Source organism: Peromyscus eremicus, chromosome 5 (assembly GCF_949786415.1).
Source record: "Peromyscus eremicus chromosome 5, PerEre_H2_v1, whole genome shotgun sequence".
In the NCBI taxonomy this organism is placed as follows: domain Eukaryota; kingdom Metazoa; phylum Chordata; class Mammalia; order Rodentia; family Cricetidae; genus Peromyscus; species Peromyscus eremicus.
The window spans coordinates 77,173,191-77,193,440 of NC_081420.1; the positions used below are offsets into that span (position 1 = coordinate 77,173,191).

Below are 20,250 nucleotides of genomic sequence, written 5' to 3' on the forward strand. Positions count from 1 at the left end.
TTTAAGTGTAAGAGCTAGTTAGTAATAAGCCTGAGCTACTGCCTGAGTTTTTATAAGTAATATTAAGCCTTGAAGTCAATTATTTAAAACTGGCTGCCAGATATTTGGGAACAAGCAGGCAGGAGAGAAACTACAAAGAGAGAATGAGGAAGAGAATATAGATAGCAAAGTACTTAATATATGGTAACAGCTGTTGAGATATTTTGGTGTTATTTTGAGAATACATTTGTTACCAATAGTTTGCATGATCAAAAAGTCAGCCTAATTAAAAAAAACTTGAAACTTACTCAACTGTATGTATTTACTCTTATAAATGTGTTCAAAGCAAGAACTCAAATGGCAATATGCATTATACTACATATTCAGAGCTGGTTTAACACCTGAAGGGGAACTGACAAGCACACACCTCTAACTGCTATTAGGCAATAATTTTATGTATACTCATACAATTGAAACCATTTTCATTCATATAATCCTTGGTGAATCAAAGATCTCAGTAATATCTGATACTATGCTTTGTATTGTGAGATTCAAAACTATTCCTTAGTTCTGGTTTTGCACAAAATCATCCAGAATGATTTAGAACCCAAGTATCCAACTCTCAATCTCAATGACAGAGATTTATTATTTTTAAATCTGTGAAGGTTATTTTAATGCATAATGAGCATAATGAGTCATCTCTCTGGATAATTATCAAAGTGTGCTGTTACTGCTTCCAACATTGCAACATCAGTGTCAAAATGAGGAACTCAATCGCCTCTGTTTTAGTTGAAGAACAAATACACCTGGAACACTACCATAAGGCCCTCCGAAAGTGGGAACCCACAGCAAGAAAACCAGCAAAAAATGAGCAAAATCTGGGCTATGAAAACATGATGGAACACTAGTTTCTATGTTAACCTCAAAAATAGTAAAGAATAGAAAAATCAGAATTTTTTTTCCAAAAAAAAAAAAAAAAAAAATTCTCAAACTTAATGGAAGGCTTGTAACAAGGAGCCCTTACTGAAGAACCTTCAGCAAGAATAGTTGACTTTTGCAGCATTCTAAATCACTCTGCTCCTAGCTCCTGTACTGGACCCTCAGCATGATTTCAAGCACATGCAGCCTAGCAACCACACAGGGACAGAAAAGGCCTTGAGCTCCATTCTAAGAGATGGAGGATGACTTGACCTGGAAGGAAGCTGGTAAATCCACAGAGGCAAACAAGACCCTGGAGAAAATATTAGAAAGGTCTTGGAAGTGAGATATTCATAAATGGCCTGGCAAGGTTCCAGCACCATCTCGGAGAGCGGAAAACACCACATATACCTGCATTTTCGTCTTAGCTGATACCGAGGCTCTACGCAGACAGAAGGGAAATGTCATGTTGAGTGTGTGACATAATGTGCCACAGTGGCTGCTGTTAAAGGGTGGGAGACACAAACGTGCAAGGCCACTGAGAAAGAATTCTACAAATAAATTAATAAATGAGTGTATTGGCCAACCAGAGACCTCAGGGACCGCACACTGTCACAGAACTAGTAACCTGTAACACCAACAAAACAACACACACACACACACACACACACACAGAGTGGCAGAAAGGACAAAAAAATCTCTAGAAAGAGATGAATTTGGTTTTCAGAGTCTTCAAGTCATATTTAAAGTGTTTTCAATACAAATTATGAGACAGCTAGAGCACTGGTTCTCAACCTTCCTAATGCTTTGATCCTTTAACACAGTCCTCAAGTGTGGTGACACCCAACTGTCAAATTATTTTGTTGCTACTTCATAGCTGTAATTTCACTACTGTTATGAATTGTAATGTAAGTATCTGATATGTGACCCCCAAAGGGGTCATGACCCACAGGTTGAGAACCACTGATCTAAAGAAAGTAGAAAGTGTATCCCAAGGAAAAGAGCACCTAGGAGAATCTGACTCTGAGAAAGCTTATAAAATGTTAGACTTTCTATAGGAAGACTTCAAATCATCTACCGTCAACATTTTTAAGAACCTAAAGAAAATCATACCCAAACAATTAGATTTTGACAATTCTCTGAGGAAGGAGAGAATATCAATAAAAAGATTTAAAAATTTAAAGGACAGTTAAATAGACCTTCTATTCAGTTTAAGTGAAAATTTAATAACTGAAAGAAAAAAGAAAGGCTCAACAGAGCAAGAGGAAGAGGCCCTCAGTGAACAGATCAAGTCCGATTATCTGCTCTAAAGAGCCAAAGGGAAGGAGCGAAGAGGATTGGACAGCATCTCGGAGGCCTGGGACGCTATCAAGTACATCAGTATTTACATGTGACAGTTCTAGAAAGAAAGGAGCAGATGGAATGTTTGAAACATAATTCTCAAGCAGCATTTTCTAAAGTTATGTTAAAACCTTCCATCTATGCATCCAAGTAAATCAACAAATGTCATGTAAGATAGACTCAAGGAGATCTAAATTTAAACACATCATACATAGTTCAACTCTGGCAAGACAAAGAATCTTGAAAGACACGAAACAAAATGAGCCATCCCTTGGAAACTTCATTAATATTAAGGGCTCACTTCTTACCAGAAAACATGGACACATGGTCAAGGTGGTGGACTGGGAAGACACAGGCCCACATTCCCCCAATGAAACAGTAAACACCGGTACAGAGTGACTAAAACAAGCCTGTCAGAGCTCTGGAAACCAGTTCAGAAATCTACAGCAAGCAAGCCATTGCCAAACCAACAGAGAGCTTCTTTCAAAAGAGCACACTTACTTGCTCTCCCCTTTCCCTGGTGTAGCACATGCCATCAGGAGACCACAGTTCACTTCCTAGGTGGCTGCAAGGGGCAGCATGGAGACAGTGGTCAACACTTTGGCTGTAGGCTGACTAAGAGATTTCTACCTCATTTGACTCAGAGCTGTGACAGAGCACTGCGGCCAAGCCAGGATCTCAAGTGGTGGAGGCTACAGGGGAGACAGGAGGTGCGTGGAAATTGCTGGAACCACAGTTTCACAAACGTCTCTGGGTAAGACTATACAGGCAAACAGAGACAACAAAACATGCATGACTACAAAAAGAAGTGGGAGTGAGGCCCTTCGGGAAACGCAGATATTTAAAAACAGCTGAGTATATATGATACATTATGTACAGAGGTGCAGATCAAATATATGACCACAAGGGACACAAGAAGCTTGACGCTCTTGTTCTGGGCAATCCCAAGTTTCTACTAGTTGGTAATGTAGTACATATTGTCCAATCCAGTCTACAAATAGTTTTAGCGGTTCCTGTTTTTCAAATATTCAATTTTAAACAAATATACGACAATATACAAAGAAGCAGGAAGGCATGAATTAGCTAAAAGAACAAAATAAATGTCTAGAAACCAATTCTAAAGAAGCAAATGCATCAGACTGACTAGGCAAAGGTTTTAAAACTTAAGTATACCCAAAGTAAAAATAAGAGCTAGAGGAAACCAGGAAAACTGTTAGAAAATGAAAATGTCAGCAAAGAAATAAAAATTTTTCATATGAAAGGAACCAAACAGAAATTCTGAACCTAAAATATGATGCCTGAATGGAAAAATTCACTAGTAGAGTGTAACATAAGCTTAATGGGCAGAATGGAACAATCAGGAAGTAGAGACACACTTGGATTTATAATGTCTGAACTTCTAAGGGTCTCATTCCAGCTTCCTGTGGGCATCCATGTTTTGCCATTTCCATTTGCCTGTGATGCCTATGAAACATGGTCCCTGTGATTTCTGTACACCTCCCATGTTGACTCTGTGGCTTCTGCCACTGTTATCCTGACTTGTCTATGGAGCTCCATCGGAACTCACCTGAAAAAATTGAGTTAAAGATGAAAAAATGATGAGTGTATGAAAGTGACACTATCTGAAGAATTCTTGGATGAACTATTCCAAATATAAGGTAAGATACACAAACATCGAAGTCAAAGAAGCATCAACAAGACACCCACCCAATACTCAAACTGTTCCAAGACACAGAGTTTCCAAATGTGGCAAGGGAAAGAAAACCAGTGAGTCACATACAAGTGACCTTAGTATGAATGGCTCTGTTGTAGAATATTATTTTAAGGTGTGTTACTTTTGTTTATGCTGCATTTGTTTAACTCTGTGAAGCTGTGTTGCTGTGCCTGTCTAAAACACCTGATGGTCTAATAAAGAACAGAACGGCCAATAGCAAGGCAGGAGAAAGGATAGGCGTGGCTGGCAGGCAGAGAGAATATATAGAAGAAGAAATCTGGGAGGAAAAAAGTAGCCAAAGAAGGAGGAGGAGGACATCAGGGGCCAGCCACCCAGCTGCACAGCCAGCAACAGAGTAAAAGTGAAAGTAAGATTACAGAAGTAAGAAGAAGAAAAAGCTCAGAGGCAAAACATAGACAGGATAATTTAAAGCTAAAGAAAGCTGGCCAGAAACAAGCCAAGCTAAGGCCAGGCATTTACAAGTAAGAATAAGCCTCCTGTGTGATTTATTTGGAAGCTGGGTGGTGGGCCCCCAAAAGAGCAAAAACAACCAACAACATGTCTCTACAGAAGCCTCCAGTAGAATGACAGAAGAGATATATTTAACACAATAAAAGGTAAAACTGTCAGCTGAAAATTCTATATATGGCAAATGGTCCTACAAGAATGACATAAATTTTTGTGAGAAGACAAAGTGGAGTTACATGTCATTGAAATTAAGGTACTATCATTCTATTTAATGCCATTACTGACAGGAAAACACTTATTTTTGCTATTTCATTGCTTTTCTGTATATGTGTGCTTTATAGCTTTTCAACTCTTGTTTCCTTAGTTACTTCTGTCTTTTGTGTTCAGCTGACTGTTCATAATGACATATTTTGATGATTTTCTCATTTGCCTTGTGTATATTTTATATTTTCTTTGTGGTCACCATGGAAATTACATATCCTCTTTTAATGACATGTAAATCCATTTTGTCTTCTCACAAAATTTATGTTATTGGTATTACAAATAGCCAGGAGTGTGCATTGACAATAATATTTTCTGCATGAGTTTTCAAATCTTGTAAAGAATAAAAGAAGCAACACAAAAAAAATTGCTTAAAGAAAAATGCCAAGATAGAATAACAAAATAAGCCACACTCCTACAATATGCTGCATATAAGACATCCATTTGAGATCCAATAGCATTCAAAAGTTGAAAATAAAAGGTTAGAAACAGATATTTATGAAAATAGTAAACAAGAGAAGGAAGGGTATATTCATCAATAGATAACAAATATACCAATCCAAAATTGTTGTGAAAGACAAAAAGAATATGGGACTGAAGAGATGGTTTTCCAGAGGACCCAGGTTTGATTCCCAACACCCACATGGTGGTTTACAACCATCTGTAACTCCAGGTCCAAGGATACCCCCTTCTGGCCTCCATATGCACCAGGTAAGCGTGTGATGCCCAGACATATATGGAGGTAAAACACACCAATACATATAAGGATAAATATGTTTTTGATGGGCTAAAAAATCGATTTACTAAGATGTAATAAAGAGAAACTTGTATTCAGCAAATGTCAGAAGTCGGATGTATGTGAAGCGATTATTGACTGATCTGAAGAGAGAAAAAGCCACCTCCAGAGAGTAACAGTGAGGAATGTCAATGCTGCACTTTTAATCGTGGGCAGAACTAGAACAATGACGATAATGACAACGAAGGACACGGGACTTGAACTTGTGTGTGCGGTACAGCAAGCATTGCACACACAAGCAGGATGCATGCGTGTCCCAAGTGCACAGTACATGTTCTCCAAATAGGCCACGTTGGGATAATAAGAAAGCTTTTAAAATGTTGAAAGCCTGAATTCATATGAAGGATCTTTTTAACAAAGTGGAATAAACAAAGAAATCTACTGCTGGAAGAAACTGTGAAATTCACAATTATGTGTAAATTAACATTTTTTTTATATTTATGCATTTATAAATAAGAAGACATCACAAGGAAAATAGAAAAATACAGAGAACACTGAAATCAAGAGCAAGCTATTAAAAAGATTAATAAATTAAAAATCCATGAGTTTGACTAAGAAAAATAATGAGTTAGACTGAGAAGTAAAATCAGTAATGAATGAAGGGATATTAGGACAATTTCACAGAAATGAAAAGAATTAGAAGAGAATATTATGAGCAATCACATGCCAACAGATTGAACATAACATGCCTACTCAAAATGGATAAATTCCCAGGAACACACAACCTAACAAGACTTATCTTGACAAAAAATTGAATAGATAATGACCAAGGAGGCTGGAAGAGCATTTTAAAACTGTCCTAAAGAGAAGGATGCAAAGACTTTGTGGTGAACTGTATAAGATGTTCAAAGAATTAAAATGAATTATTTTAAAACTCTTTCAAGGAATGCAGCGAGAAGGAATATTACCAAGCTCACTGTATAAGGTTGGCACTGTAGTAGCAGAGCTGAAATTCTAACATATAAACAATCCTATAGGCCAATATCTCTTAGAAATACAGATGTAACTGCAACGAAGTTCTAGCACATCAAACTGAACAGTGTGCAAAAAGTGGTAGATCACAACAAAGTGAGATTTATTCCTAGAACAAGAAGATGGTTAAACAAATCAAAATAAATATGTAGAATCCATCAACAAACACAAAGAAGGTGAATGCAGACATCATCCTCCCAACTGATCCAAAAACAAAAATAAAAGCATTTGCCAAAGGTCAATGCTCTTTCATGACTAACAGAATAGATGGAGAAGAAACTATCTCAAATTAAGAAAAGCCCTCTATGGAGAACCCTGCAGTTCACATTTGTCAATGATAAGACACTTCCCCTGAGGTCAGGAACAAGAAACAGACACAGGCTTTCATCAGTTTCATCCACCAGAGCACAGGAGCACTCCTAACAATGAGGCGAGAAAGCCAATCAAACTTACCCCAATTCGAGGGAAGGAGACAAGGTCTCACCCACAGAACTGAGGACCAGTGAAGAGCTGCTTGGACTGACACCTGACTGAAGTTGCCAAGTGACAGGACAAAGGAGTATCACAGCCATCAACCGCCTGTCCATGCAGCAGGAGAATTCATTAACCAGAGCAGTCAACCATCTCACATGAAAATCAGGACAGCAGTTCTGTTTATGACAACATCAAAAAGAATAAAACTTAGTAGAGAAAGGCAAATTAAGTCCTGTGTTTATGGCCTAGAAGACTTAACATTAACATGTCAGTTCTATACAAAGAGATCTACAGACTCAGTATAATTCCATCAAACTCCTAATACACTGCCTGGGGAGATGGCTCAGTGGCTACAGTGCTTGCCACACAACAGTGAGGACCTGAGGTCAACTCCTCAGAACCCATGTGTGCTGAGGTTTGAATAAAAATGGGCCCTATAGGCTCGTATATTTGAAAGGCTTAGTTACCAGAGAGTGGTACTATTTGAAAGGATCGAAAGGATTTGGAGGTGTGGCCTTGTTGAAGGAAGGGTGTCACTGGGGGAGAGCTTTGAGGTTTCGAAGCCCATGCTAAGCCCAAAGTCTCTCTCTGGCTATGGATCAGGATATAGCTCTCAGCTACTGCTCCAGCTCCTGCCAGCATGCTGCCATGCTCCCTGCCATGATGATGATGTACTAAACCTCTGAAACTGTGAGCAAGCCTACTGTCAACGTTTTCTCTTTAAGAGCTGCCTTGGTCATGGTGTGTCTTCACAACAATGGAACAGTGACTAAGACACCATGTAAATCTGGGTGTGGTAGCATATATCTGTAGTCCCAGTGATCATGAGGTGAGATGGGAGACAAAATCAGGAGAACCCACAGAACCCAGCAAGCCGGGCACGTGAAACAGCAAACAAGGTGTCATTTACTCAAACAGGGTGGAAGACAGAGACTGATACCTGATTTGACCTTTGATGGCCACATCCACGCCTTGCCATGAACACACATGTGCATACATAATCCACACGCAGCATGCATAAACACACAAAAATTTAAGATCAAAATCTTAGTAACTGTTTTTGAGATAGATAAATCGATCTTCAAATTTATATGCAATCTTAAGGGAAGCTGAACAAACCTAAACAATCTTGAAAAGGAGGAAATGGAGATAACCTATTTCCTGGTCTCAAAACGTATTACAGGGCTGCAGTCGTGGAAGCATGAAGGCACATAGCCATAACAGCGCATGCAGACAGAGCAAAGTCTCGGACGCAAACCTGCTTGCTGATGTGACATTTTTTGACATGGTATTAAGATCATCCCATGATGAAGGACAGTGTTTTCAACAGAAGGTGCCGAGAAAACTGGATATCCACATGCAGAAGCAATGAAATTGCTCCTCACCATCCACTCTAGCAAAAGTGAACTCAAAAAATAGATACAAATCTAAACATGAGACCTGAAAATAAAAATCTCAGATGCAAAAGTCAGAAGTTCAATGTAGCCAAAGTCACCAGCACACTGAGCTAGATCTAAATGCATTTCAGAAGGACCTTCCTTCACATTTGATAAAGGTATTCCAAGCAAGTGACTCAAACCTCGTTCACTTCTCTTTTTGTTTTCTTTTTGAGACAGAGTCTCTCTATGTAGTCTTGGCTGTCCTGGAACTCACTATGTAGACCAGGTTGGCCTCAAACTCACAGACACAGCCTGCCTCTGCCTCCCAAGTACTGGGATTAAAGGTATGCACCATCACACCTGGCAAATCTTGTTCATTTCTTGAAGGGCAATGGCCAACCTATGGTCACTTCTTGCATAAAACTGAGTCATTAGAGAGAGAGGGATGGACAAAAGTCTATGAGTAGACTAGTGGGAAAGGGGAAGTTGTTGGAACAGAGTCCTTTGGGCAGAAAAGCAAATGTGCCAGGGAAGAACAGACTTAGTCTGAAAGAGAAGATAATAGCCACGTGTTCTATGAATACAGCATGTCATTTTGAATTTATATGCTGTGTGTGTGAATGTCTTCTTTCAGAAATGATTGGAATGATTGAGGGATAGACTAAGTTCACCGATATTAAAATAAAGGGAGCTCCCACCCATGGGTAACACACTCCCTACAGATTCTGTAACAGAATCCTATATCAGGGAGAGGAAGGGGAACTTTTGATAGTCTGGTGAAGCCCAGGGAGCAGCAGAAATAAGCTCACATGAGATTATTCCTCACACTACAGTTACATTGATCCAGCTCAGACTGGTGATCCTGGGTGTGACCGCATGATTCTCTCTAGCAGCATGCAACAGGGAAGAGTGTCCCCAGGGTTGAGGGTTTCCAGGCATAGGCAATGGGCAGAAAAAAGGGTAAATGGAGTGGAGGTATGTGGAATGGAGTCAATGCAATGATACATCATAGATGTAAGGTCCCAAGGAGGGAACTGAATGAACAGAGGAAGAGGACAATGGCCAAAGAGCATAGGACTCAGCAGACAGCCCTTTGCTGGGGTCAAAGTGCAACACAGGGTCCCTGGGGTCCTGGTCAGATGTCTGTGTCAGTGCATCTTGACATGCGCAGTTTCTGATGGGGACAAGCACCGTGTGGAATCTTGAACATTTGGGACTGAGTTGGGCAAGATGATAACATCAATGTAGACATAATGGTCAATTTAATAAAGAATCACCAAATATTTTCTCAAAATAAAAAGGCAAGTAGTTTTGTAAGTGGGAAATGGTGGGCACATGACTTTGCATATATTTGTATATACAGTACCTGTCAGGAATTGGTTATTTGTGTAGACTTGACTTTCTGTTGTAGCAACTCCACTCATTAATAGACTCCCAAGTCCATCATAGCTGAAAAGCAAGAGGTGTGTATGATGGGAATCCAGGTGAAGGTGCAGGCAAACTTTATAACAAGTGACTCCTCCAGCCATGCTCCAAAGATGGTCTTTTCAAATGTTTAACTCGTAGTGCATATTAATGTTGGATGATAGGCTTTTTAGCACCCTACTTAGTATTTACTGTCGTGTCCCCACCTGAAAATCTGCTATGCACAGAGCGAGAGAGAGAGAGAGAGAGAGAGAGAGAGAGAGAGAGAGAGAGAGAGAGAGAGAGAGAGAGAGGAGAATTTTAAGGATTTTGGAAGCTGAGGGGTCAGAAGAGGAGCATACTTAGAAGTATTTGCTAAGCTAAAATGCTAGCAGAGCCCCAGACATGGGACATCACAAGCCCAAAGCTACTCAACAGAGGCTTGGCTGTTTTTAATGAGGCTGATCCTTGTTAGCTGTGCATTCCATGGGCCAAGCTCGGCCATGTCAAAGCCCCTAGCTATGTTTATGTAAAGCGGTGGGTTCAATAGGAAACTAAACCCTCCACAGGCCTTCTTCAGGTTCTCCCTGGCTCCCCGAGTGGCCATGGCTCATTGGGCATCTGAAGTTAAACAGAGTGATGTCACATTCCTGTCCTGTTTAGTCAGCTGTGTTCTGTCACACCTGTGGTCAGGAAGCTGGCTCCTTCCACATTCGGGGCTCAGCATTCCTGGCTAAAATTGCCCAAGCATGTCTTCTAGCCTTACAGAAATTAACTTCTCCTTGGGGGAGCATACTCCACAGTCTCTCATTAGCTTCTCAGTTGTCGCTGCTCCTGATGTGACTGGAATTGAAAAGACTGGAGATTTTTTTCCCCCTCCAAGATCAATATTCAAAGCTAGACAGATTCTTCTAAACAAGTGGCAAAATAAGGTTTAAGAAGGCTGTGAGAACAAATGATCTCATGGACACATTACAGATCTGGAGTTTCCTTCCTGATTCTGTAACTGGCTTCTGTATGGTTTATTCTGAAACAAACATATCTGTTTCCTATCTACTGCATGAAGATTTAGCTATCATAAATTAGTATGAATTACATAATTCACACTTTTATAGTGCTTCTTATGAAAAGTAAATATATTCAAACTCTCTTTCTTGATGAAAACTTTTAAAACTCATTAATGGAAAGAAACTGAATTAAGAAAGCTACTTTAAATACTGCCAAGTGAAATGTTTAAAAGGCAACTGTTTAGAAAAAAATCACAGTTCTTATAAATATTGTCCAAAGGCTTTAAAGGATTGTTAATGAAGACACAATTCTATAATTCCATCATAGACTCCTGTTACTTTTCAATAGCATACTGTGCACACGGAGCACAGAGCATCAGCCACAGAGCATTTTGCTTAAGAACTAAGAATTGAATACATGTGGTCTGCCAGACTCAGTGGTTGCTGTCTTTACATTACAGCTTCATAACACCGAACACCTGTTCATCAGCTGGATTCCTCTCAAGACGTGTTTGCTCATGCAGCTTGAAGGCAATGGCTCTCTACTTGCACTTACAGAGTTTGAAATGTATTAGTCTGCAGCCAGCTTTTAAGCTTATGAAAGGGACTAAATAACATCACTCAGAGGTCAAATCTTAGGATCTCTGTAGATTTTTTTAAATTGATCATAATTGAAAAAAATTTCTAAATTCTCGTGTAGAAAACATAAATAATAAGCTTTTAAATAAAACTCCTTAAGAAAGTGTGTAGTGAATGTTTTGTAACCAGTTAACTTTCATTGAATCATTGAAGATTGAAGAACACTGAGTAGCCAACCCCCTGCCCTAAACATTCATTCATATTTAGACAGGCTGATTATCTCATGCTTTGAATTTTCAATCACATGAACAATGGGTAGCAAATCAATCAGGAAAATATGTTTCATCTAGTACATTATATCTCTAAATTATCAAAACGTAATAAAGTCTCACTTTTCCAAATAACAAAGAAGTTTTAAGCTTTGCATTAAGACAGTTGTGTGCTGTTGAAAAGGTCAATAGTCTTACTATTACTATGAAAATCCAGCACACCATTGGTTTTATGTACATAATAACCAAGTAATGGCAGTAAAAGTGCACTGTTGGCATGTACCATAAACCACTCCCTCAGCCATCCAGGACTCACTACTGAAGACTTTGATTCTGGGCTCTGCTGATGGGCCGCTTCATGGAAAAGCAGACGTAAATATTTTCTAATAAGATGTAACTTATACATAATAGATGTAATCTATTAAGATGTAACTTATACATAATAGAAGCAACTTTTACATCTTAGTTTCTTAAGCAATCAATCTGAAAAATGTGTTCTAATGTATGTGTACTAGCAATACAGAGACAGGCAACATGTGTTTGGAACAGCTATATCACACCATGTTCACACCCACAGACACTGTACATAAGACTCTTAGGTTTCATGACATCTGAGCTGTGTGGCTCGGTCCCTGACATAGCAATGACTTGGCTGAAAGCAGGCTAGAGCACTTTCAGCCCCTTTTACTGGTCTCTGATCTATGACTGACAAGGACTGGCTCCTGCAGCCTTACTGTCAGGGCCATGAATCCAAACAATGAGGTTACTAATTTCACAGTGCTATCAAATCCTGTAATTCAGGGTTAGTAAATCGAAAATTGCTCGCAAAAGCATCACCTGTGAAAACTGAGAACAGAGTTTCTCACCAAATGAATAAAGGAGAAAGTCTTCCCTGATAGACCATAGAGCCAGAGCATACCTAGGTGGGAGTGGGGAGGATGCGAGAAGTACCTGCTAGGCTTTTTCCAGAGGCCTCATTTTACCACAAACTAGCAGCCCTGGTACACTCGAGCAAAGCTTCTTGCCCATCACTCAGGATTTATGATCTCCTCAGCAAAAAATTTCATCTAAGCACAGTAAAACAGTGTACAAAACTCTGGGTAAAAGTGAAAATCTGAGTATAATCACATGGAAAAGTTTTGGATGGAGAAATAACAGAGCAGAAGATACTTGTGTATATTCACAATAATGTGAGTCTTGGTCCACACTACTTCAGATATCTCAAAGGCAGTTGATTCGAAGATGCACTGTTTATGCTCTACATGACATGTTCCTGAGGAGCGACATCCAAGTGTCTGCTAATGAGGCCTAGATAGTTTTACTTTTTCTTCATGAAAGAACAGTCTAAAGGCTCCAATGAAATTTTGTTTCACTTCACCTCATTCTGTTTTTAGACACTAGACACCTGATTATGTAAGTAAATAACAGCATAGCCATATGGTGAAACACTACCAGCTAAAGAGAATTAATGATATAAAGGCATCATGTAGTCCCACACCTGTAATTTAAGTACTCAAGAGGGTAAAACAAGCGTACTGTCAGGAGTCAGAGGCCAGCCTGGGCAAGAGAATTCATTCTTGGCTTTGAAAAACTTATATTAGTCACACCTCAAGTGTTCAACAGGGCCTCCATCTAATGGTTACTGTATTTGAACAATGTCTTGGTAGGGCCTGCATCTAATGGTTGCTCTACTTGAACATTGTCTTGATAGGGCCCTGCATCTAATGGTTGCTCTACTTGGACATTGTCTTGATAGGGCCCTGCATCTAATGGTTGCTGTATTTGAACAATGTCTTGGTAGGGCCTGCATCTAATGGTTACTGTATTTGAACAATGTCTTGGTAGGGCCTGCATCTAATGGTTGCTCTACTTGAACAATGTCTTGGTAGGGCCTGCATCTAATGGTTGCTCTACTTGAACAGTGCATTCTCTTCATTGCAGGCAGTTTCACTCGCTAAAACTTTCTTAGACTGTGTCTTGACTGAGATCTGTAGACATAGTAATATGCTATATTTTTAATATAAATGTGGATTCTTTCTGCCTTCCTCCCTGACATATTCTGTGCCCTATGACTGAACAGCTCTCAGCCTCAGGAGAATAAATTGTGTAGTCAAAAGATGCCAAGAGGAAGACCAATCCAATGTTCACCTTTTGACCCTGGGAGAGGGAACCCTCACACATCTCAGACCTTTACACATCAGGGTACTTTCTTCCTCCAACTTCAAGGGCCAGACCTCCCATGCTAGACCAATGGTTTTTAAACTTTTCCTCAGATATCTCTCAATACATTTTTTGAAAAAATATTTTTTGTCCTCATCTACTTTAATATCTAAAATGTTTTATCACAAATTTAATCAAATATATATGTGGTCTATAGTATCAATATTTTGATTCTATAAGTTTAGTTTATTTAAATTATATAAATGTCTATGGCCCTCTCTATGACCCAATAAGAAAAACCAAGGCCTTATTGAAAGGACTGAATTAGTAATCTGCAGGAAAAGTCAGACTTCACATTTTTAAATTCACATAATGGTGTTAAACCAGATCCTGTTAATAACTTTCTAACTTCTGAATTCAGAATCAAAGCCAGATCTATGATTGGTAGAGAGACATACACAGGAAGGCCATGTGTTTGCCGCCTGGATTAGTAAGGATGTGACTTTCTTGGTAATTCTTCCCAGAAGATGCTTGCCTTTGAGCTCACTGGACTCCCTTCAGGATTTTCACATATGAGAGTTGTTCTTTTGAGTGGCATTTTCCCCAAATCTTATACTGCTTAATCAATGTGCTTGCAAGATTAAGACACAGCAGTAGTCAGGGCTTCCTGTCCCCACTTCAGAGCTCTCTCTAGCTCTATCCATACAATAGAAGACAGATGAGATGATAGATGGATGGATGATAGTTTAATAGATAGACAGATAGCTGGATGGGTAGACAATAGATAGATAGTTGACAAATACAGATAGATGATAGATAACTTGATAGCTTGATAGATGATAGACACACACACCTCTCCCATAATCAGCTGTCACATAAATCTTAATTATCTTTTGTATTTCATGTAGTCTCCTTAGCAGTAAGCTTCAAGAAAGAATAATTAATTTCCCCTCTACTTGCTTCTCTGAACTCATTGCTCACCTTAGGATGACCTGTATAAGTTCCCAATGGAAATGGTGATGACCAGTAACCATAAATACCTCACATTTAGTGTCCTCTTTTCAATTTTTAAAGCATTAAATAATCACTCTCTTTGGGCTAATGACATTGGGATAATGTCTCCTTGATTTGGGCTTTCCGGTAATCCCCTTCCTCATCAGACTTTCATGTCCAGCCTGCCTGTCTCCCTCCACACTATTGCTGGGCATCTCCTCTCATTCTGCTTCCTCTCCCTTTCATCTACCTTGACACCCACCTCCCCCTTCATACACTGATGATTGTACACACACACACACACACACACACACACACACACACACACACACACCTCCAGAAATATCCAGATTTGTATATCAAAAGACTGGACACTTTCACCTGGACAAAAGCATATTCACTATCTCCCTCCAAAGTCATATTCCTCTTGTGTGTGGCGAAGCTTACAACATGTGACAGTTGTCAAAGAAAAGGAAACCAAAGTCATTTCGGTATCTTTGCTGACTACCTCTCCACAGTCTCCTCTTCAGGTACCAGTTCTGACTGTATTTCTCAATTATTTATTCTTTACATCTGATCTTTGAGTCACACTGCTGTTGTATGAAGTCGAGTTCTAACTATTTTCATCTAGGCTGCTGCAATAGCTTCATTAGTCACCCACCAATGTATTTTCAAATTATCCATGCTCTCTTAAAATTCTTCAAATGCTCATGGTACCCAAATGTCTCCCTCCATATTCTGGCTATGAAAATAATGGTTTCGCTCAATCCCAGTATAAGATAAATAGGAAGATTTGGGAACAACGTCTATGAGAAACAGGACACAATGGACATGTAATAACAGCATGAAGCAGAAATGCTATATGTAAAATAGTGTCATACAATCGGTACCAGCAAACTCTACATCAGACTGGATAATTTCAATGATCGTTAAGAATTAACTGGTCCTCTTTTCCGGAAAAGGGGACAGTCTTACATGCATTACCTAATGCTCCTCCCGTTGCCTACAAGTGCTGGCACTTGTGAATCTTTCCAATTTAGAGAGTCTCTCACTTATGGAAACTTTTCAAACAATAATGGCTAGTTCTTCTCCTGAGCTACCCTCTTCCTTTTCATGTGTCTCCATGTTCTGCTTTCTTTTTACTTCTGCTCACATTCTTGGTTATTTACTACACTTTATCTTCCAGATAATTATCTAGACATATCAACTGTAGGGGTAATTATTCATTCTACTAAATGAATTGTTTTATTAAATAATGTTTAAAGCTTTTCCGAGGTAAGACCTCATCTCACATCCCAGGCTGATATATAACTTGATATCTACTCTAGGCTGACCTTGAGCTCATGGTGAACCTCCTGCCTCAGCCTCCCCAAGCTTTGGAATTACAGATATGAACTATTATGCTGGGTTTATTTTGCCAAGTTACAGTTACTTTAAAAAGAAAACTTTCCTTATTCAAAATTTTTTGTTATAACAGTCTATTTGGACATAATGTTCTCCATTAGACCTTTCCAAGGATATTTAGTCTTTAAATTTTTAAATGTATATTCTGCATCTGACATTATCTCTAAAATTCATTATACTAGTTTTACTTTGTCTTTTAATACCATTAACATTATTAAATATCTGGTTATTGCTTTAATACTTATGAACATTTATGAATGAAAGTCTGGGATGACAGCTGAAGAAGGAACTGATAAGAATTATCCTACAAGTACATGTATTAATTTTTAAACAATAGGCTACTTTCTTGCTTCCTAACTAATATTTAAACTTTATATTAAATTTCTGTTTACATTTTAATAGAAATCATATCATACATCTACTGCAGCTTGCCACTTGGCTTACTACATTTGTGAGATGTGGTAACACTGATGAACACATTACTTAAATAAATTTATTTTCTATTGCTATGTTGTATAATATAATATGAACAGACTATTAACTTATTGTCCATTTTCCTCTAGGTGAACACTTGAGATCATTATCATTTCTTCATTTATTTTTGCTGTGATAGAAATATGAATATGATTCAATAATGATTTTGTAGCAGCAAAATCAAAATCTACTCCTAGCAAACTTCACAACTCATTTTTCACATCTAGGTCACACTAAATGTTTTTAGAAAATATCCAGTGGCAAGAGTCTTTTAAGAGGAATTGGAAAATGTGAAGTAAAGGTGAGAGAGGCAGGCTGGATTTGGTGGCACATACCTAAAATCGCAGCTACTCAGGAGGCTGAAGCAGGAGGATCCCAAGTTCAAGGCCTGCCTGAAAGCCGAGGTCAGCCTGGCAACTGAGCACGCCTCTATGCCGAAACAAAATACAGAAGAGTGACTCCGTAGTGGAGCACTTTCCCAGCGTGCCTGAGACTCAGCTTCCACCCCAGTGCGGCCAAAAGAGAAGCAGGCTGAAAAGAGATCTTGGAAGAAAATAACCAAATGTACAGATGAAGACTAAAATAACTAATAAATACCTTCTTCCAACAAATAAACCTTTGATCCTGTCACTAATGTTAAGAAAAGTGACCTTTTCAGGGACACCTTGCTGTGCCTGCTGCTGTAACCCCTGGGAAAACAGCCAAGGTCCCCCAATTTGTCCTCTCTGTAAGCAACAGAATGTAATGCAGTCAAAGACTGCATTCTCATTGCCTCAAAGACAAGAGCAAGACTACATTGCTGTGACCTTTGCCTAGTTTCATGTGACATTTTTCAAAAGACCAGAAGAAATCATTGCTGGAAATCACTTTAGCATAAACATTTAGTCTTCTTTTTCTACAAGCTCAATCTGACCAAGAATGAGTCCAAATAAATTAGTAGTTGTGCCGACACTACTCGAGGGCTTAGAAGTTCTAGAACAGACAGGTTTGCAATCCCTTCTACCTTTGCATTTTCGATGCAGGGACAGAGTGCCCACGCTGCACTGGCCTTTACATCTGGATGTGGATTTTTGAGCAGGGACCACAACAAGCGAACTCCGTCTAAGCGATCAATTATCCTGTGGAGAAGGCAGAGACAGTAATATGAACTGTAATCAGTAAATGAATGGGAAAATTCAAGTGGCCCCCTTAGTCACACAATTTTAGTTTCTCTCCAGACATTCTGCTGGAGTGTCTTTTGATCAGTACTCCCAGAACAGTGGGACGTACATACTATTGAGTGGTCAAGCCCAGTGACTTCAGTTTCAATCTTTATGACCCGGAAAGCACGCTGAATAATAATTATGATTCACATAAACTAAAATCAAGCCACACAATGTCTCAATTAGCTGTCCACAGACTGTTACCTCTATGTAAAAAGTACTGGTTCTTTCACATAATAACTTCTAAATACTCTCCAAAACAAATATTTATGCCTCAGAGTTGTACAGTTACCTTTTTTATTTGGTCTGTGTTTAATTGACTTACCCTACAGTATGACATATTTTAAACTCCTCCAGTCCTAATCTAGCATTAGGAATTAAAATCATCACACTACAGTGCATCTTTTGTTGGGCACGCATAACACATAACTTGTTTTCCATGTGCTCCCTTCCCAGCAAGCCCAGCACAGCAGACCGTGTTGTAATTACTTAAACATACTGTAATCAAAATATCTTCATGACTAGCTGAAAAATGGATTATCATCAGAGCCGTCTCTGTACCATCTGTCTTCTGTTTATGTGTCAATCAGTCCAGGGAACATAACCTTGCAATAAGGTCCACAGAGTGCTGGGGGTGGAGGGGAAGGCCAAACAAACCTTAATGCCCTTCACAAACACGGCTTTGTTCACAAAGATGCATTAAATAGAAAGCAGATGAAGGAAGATAAGGACCATCACAATTCCTTCGGCTTTTAATCTCCGGTTCAGTCGAACACATGTAGCATTTAGCCCTCAGTAAAGTAAATTCTGCTAGCTTTTAAAATGCCATTCAAATTCTTCCTTTATAATTGACATTTTAAGAAATCTACATTTCTTGATTACTTGAGATGAGTTTGCCAGGGGAAAAATATGTATTATCCAATATTCCCAGGTGGGTTATGGGCAGCTTTGTGAAAGGGGTGATGCTAAGAGCCTACAGCAAGATCGAAACTGACTCTTAAGAAAGTAACTCCTCCCACTGCAGAGATCGCTCAACACTGAAGAACCCTCTTTGCTTTTCCAGAGGATTCAATGTCAGTTCCCAGCAACCAAGCTGGATGGCTCACAAACGCCTGTCTGTAATTCTAGCTCTAGGAGATCCAATACCCTCTTCAGGAACATACCAACCCATAGACACATAGGTATTCATGTAATTAAAAATAATTAAAATTTAAAGTAAATAAAATAAGGAGGAAAGCAATCCAGAAAGTCACTCTGTGTCTACCTCTCACCTCCAAATGCACACTGACATGTGCACACACAGGAATATATACATGTACTGTACAAATGCATGCACGCATGTGCACACACACACACACACACACACACACGCTCACACGCTCACACACACACACACACACACACACACACACACACACACACACACAGAGTAAGACATCCTTTTCCCCCAGACAAAATTTTACAATTACCTACAAAAATTCACTGTTCATTTCATTCCAGAGACTCAGAAATTCACCAGCTGCTGCATTGCATGGAATACGGGTTGTGATCCGTTACTGATGTCTTAAAAGACTCGGAAGAATGGAGTGACAGCATGGTATGATGAAAATACCACCAGAAACATTTGCACGCGTGGGAACTGGGTCAGGAGAAGCGAACCCCACAAGTTAGCTGTGTCCCTCCTCTGTTCTATCCTCAGCATGGAATTGCTGACTCCCAGCGATTCCTGTGTCACTCACTTGCTCCTGGGAGTTACTCCCTGATAAAAGCTCTGCTGGGAACCTGCATGCCTTGACTTGATGCATTCAGCTTCTCTCCATTCCCACTCTCCCGAAGGCATGTTCGGAGCTTCTGCGTAAGCTCCCTGTGAACAGCGACCCAGGCAGTGACCCAGGCAGGGATGTGCATTCTGCCCCGATACCACCTTGTACAAGGCTCTATCCACCCTGCTGAGCAGTTCACAATTGTCTCCAATGGCTTCCTGTTGCCTGCATAGTATTAAAGGCCTGATTCTGAGTTAAATAATTGTTTTCAAGGAAGGATTTATTTCTTCCAATTCTCTTATCTAAGCAATTGCTCATAAAACTCTATGACTAATTGCTAAACATAAAGGATTAAGCATTGAGAAATAATAAATACATTCAACTCTCATTACCAGGGTTTGTAGTGTGCCCCAAAGTCAGCACAAACACCCCATGAGCAAATACTGAATGGCTGGTCTGGTGAGAAGATGAGGCCTCTTCCAGTGAGCCTCTGGCCCGAGCATTTTCACTAACTGATCAGATATACCCTGTTCTATGGATGTTTTAAAAATGGCACCTTACTGAATAGACATTGTACAGCACTGTAACGCACACTCAAAAGTCACCAAACATAAATGTTTGAAAGGCCCATTACAGCTTCCTGGTGCTTGCAGATTCTGAATAGCCCTTCAGGACTCCTCTTGGGAGCATTTC

The 20,250-nt window shown here is 39.4% G+C and overlaps 1 protein-coding gene across 3 annotated transcripts in view; it reads right to left on the bottom strand.

The window, feature by feature from the left end:
• The window catches only part of Odad2 (outer dynein arm docking complex subunit 2), a 151,988-nt gene that overhangs the window by 48,535 nt on the left and 83,203 nt on the right, over positions 1 to 20,250 (bottom strand). For all 3 annotated transcript variants that reach the window (XM_059263752.1, XM_059263753.1, XM_059263754.1), the window contains one exon: positions 17,596 to 17,710. In XM_059263752.1, the coding sequence (XP_059119735.1) occupies positions 17,596 to 17,710 (115 nt within the window). The remainder of the gene's footprint in view (positions 1 to 17,595; positions 17,711 to 20,250) is intronic.